General features: G+C 66.2%; 1 protein-coding gene across 1 annotated transcript in view; it reads left to right on the top strand.

Annotated features, from left to right (window-relative positions):
* MNEG_5029 (protein kinase A) overlaps positions 1-2,429 on the top strand; it is a gene marked incomplete at both ends in the record, with an annotated part of 8,835 nt that overhangs the window by 2,000 nt on the left and 4,406 nt on the right. Inside the window, 6 exons of the mRNA XM_014046494.1 lie at positions 306-670; positions 905-1,080; positions 1,226-1,273; positions 1,436-1,545; positions 1,848-2,036; positions 2,258-2,407. Coding sequence (XP_013901948.1) covers positions 306-670; positions 905-1,080; positions 1,226-1,273; positions 1,436-1,545; positions 1,848-2,036; positions 2,258-2,407 — 1,038 coding nt within the window. The remainder of the gene's footprint in view (positions 1-305; positions 671-904; positions 1,081-1,225; positions 1,274-1,435; positions 1,546-1,847; positions 2,037-2,257; positions 2,408-2,429) is intronic.

The raw sequence follows: 2,429 nt of genomic DNA, 5'->3' as shown, positions 1-2,429 counted from the left end.
GTGGGAGGGGGGACGTGGGTGTGTGTGGGTGGGTCAGGGAGGGGGAGGGCGGACGACGAAGCGCCCCGTTGGCTCTGCTCTCGAAACGGGGCTAGCACTGCGTACGGCACACACTGAGGCTTCATCGCTCAACCAGCAAGGTCTCTGTGACAAACTACGCAAATGGAAAGGTTCTCTTGTTGCACGCACCCGCCCTTTGCACCTCCCACCCACCCTCTCCCGGCCTAGGCCAACCCATGCGCCCCAACCCCACGCCTCACCACCGACCCGACCCACCCCGTGGTTATTTTTCCCCCGGATGGCAGCTGTCCTTCTCGGCGGGCCAGGCCATCCTGTCGGAGCGCGAGCGCGGGGAGGTCTTCTTTATCGTGAAAGAGGGCGCCGTCGCCCCCAGGGCGCCCAGCGCGCCCGCCGGCGCGCCGCCGCCCGCCGGCGCGCCGCGCCTCGGCCCAGGCGAGTTCTTTGGTGAGCGCGCGTTGCTGTCCCCAAGCAGCGGCGCGTTCAGCGGCGGGTCGTGGTCTGGATCTGGATCTGGATCTGGGTCGTCGTCCGGCGCTAGGGGCGGCGGCGAGGGCTGGGACTACTATGCAGACTCCCAGAGGGTGGTGGTGCTGGCGATGCGGCGCGCCGAGTTTGAGCGGCTGCTGGGGCCGTACGAGGAGCTCTGGAGGTGGGCGGGGGCGCGCCGCTGCCTTTGGCGGCCGGGTGTGTGTCCGCGTTCCCTGGTTGTGTGCGCCTGTAATCCTGTGGCTTCTACTATCGCTTTCAAGTTCAGCCTGGTCTTGCCAGCTTGCATCTTTGAAGGGCACGCCTTGCTTGCATAGCATATCGTCCCAAAAGCCACACCCCACACACCACTATTCAACCCCTCCCGTCCCCCCACCTGCTTTGTCTCCCACCCTAGGTACGAGGTCCTGCGCCGCGTGCCAATCCTGTTTGCGCTGTCAGACCGCCAGCTCTGGCAGCTCGCGCGCCTGCTGCTGCCGGGCGCGTACCGCAAGGGCGAGGCCGTGTTCCGCACCGGCGACGAGGCCGACACCTTCTACATAGTGCAGTCGGGGGCGTTCACCTGCTTCACCAGTGAGGGCGCGCATGCGCACGTTTGTGTGTGTGTGTGTGTGTGTGTGTGTGTGTGTGTGTGTGCGCGCGCGCGTATGCGTGCGTGTGTGCGTGTGCGTGCGTTCGCGCACGGCGAGCTGGCAGTGCTGCTGTCCGCATGTCGCAGGCGAGGTGGGCGGCCTGTTCACGAGTGCCGAGCCCCTGCTGATTGGCTGTGCGGGTCCACCAGATTGAAGCGACCCTGGCAACGGAAGAAGCGTCCTGCGCGGATCCTGATCGGCACCCGCGCCGTGATGGTTTTGATCAACTCTTCGCCTTCCAGGGTTTAGCTTGACGCGCTCGTCGCCCCAAACACTGCCCCCTCGTCCCCCAACAGACGAGGGCAAGGAGCTCGCGCGTGTGGGCCCCGGGCAGTGCTTCGGGGAGCTGGCGCTGCTGCACTCTGAGGGGCGCGCCGCCAACGTCATGGCGCTCGAAGACTCCAAGGTTCGTGGTCCGCCGGGCGGCTGGCCGGGTTGTGGCAAACGGGCGCGCCTCAGGGCACGCTTGGGGCGTGCAGCAGCACCTCTTACGGACATCTTCCCCGTTTGATCGTTGGTGTCTCTGCCCAGCCGCACCCATCTGACGATGAACTGTGTCCTGTCCTGGTTGATCGGCGGCCGCACGCGGGATGCTTGTATTCGAGGACCTCATACTCTACAGCAGGGTGTGTGGCCCTTGCGATTCCATGCATATGCAACGTCCGGCGTTCACGAGCGCCCTCGCACCGCCGCCGCCAACACCCTCAGGTGCTGACGCTGCGCAGGGAGGCCTTCCACCAGCTGCTGGGCCGCCTAGACACCCTCCGCCACATGTGGCGCTTCGAGGCGCTGCGGCGCGTGCCGCTGCTCAGGGGGCTGCCCGACAAGAAGCGCGCCGAGCTGGCGGCGGCGCTGTCGCAGCTGGCCGTGCCCAAGGGCAGCGCGGCGGTCACGCAGGTGGGGGCGAGGTCTGCTTCATGTGCATGCTAGGTTGAGGGGTTGCACCACAATTCGATCCTGCATTACGCTGGCATCCTCACGTTGTTTGCGTCACCCATACGCACAGCAACACACGTACCCCCACCGCTCTACCTCAGCCCGCTTCTACCCCAAACCCACCCCATCCCCAACTCCAAACCCACCCTTAAATCCACCCCCATCCCATCCGTCCCTGTCAGGGCGAGGAGGGCAACGCCTTCTACATAGTGGAGAGCGGCCAGCTGGCGGCCTTCAAGGACGGCGGCCCCGCGCCCGTCATGGCGTACGGTCCTGGCGACTACTTTGGGGAGCTCGCACTCATCAGGACGGACAGTCGCCGCGCGGCCACAGTGCGTGTGTATGTGGTGTGTG

This window comes from Monoraphidium neglectum (assembly GCF_000611645.1).
Source record: "Monoraphidium neglectum strain SAG 48.87 unplaced genomic scaffold scaffold00729, whole genome shotgun sequence".
Lineage (NCBI taxonomy): Eukaryota > Viridiplantae > Chlorophyta > Chlorophyceae > Sphaeropleales > Selenastraceae > Monoraphidium > Monoraphidium neglectum.
The sequence above is the reverse complement of the archived record's forward strand: the minus strand, read 5'-3'. Positions and strand labels throughout refer to the sequence as shown.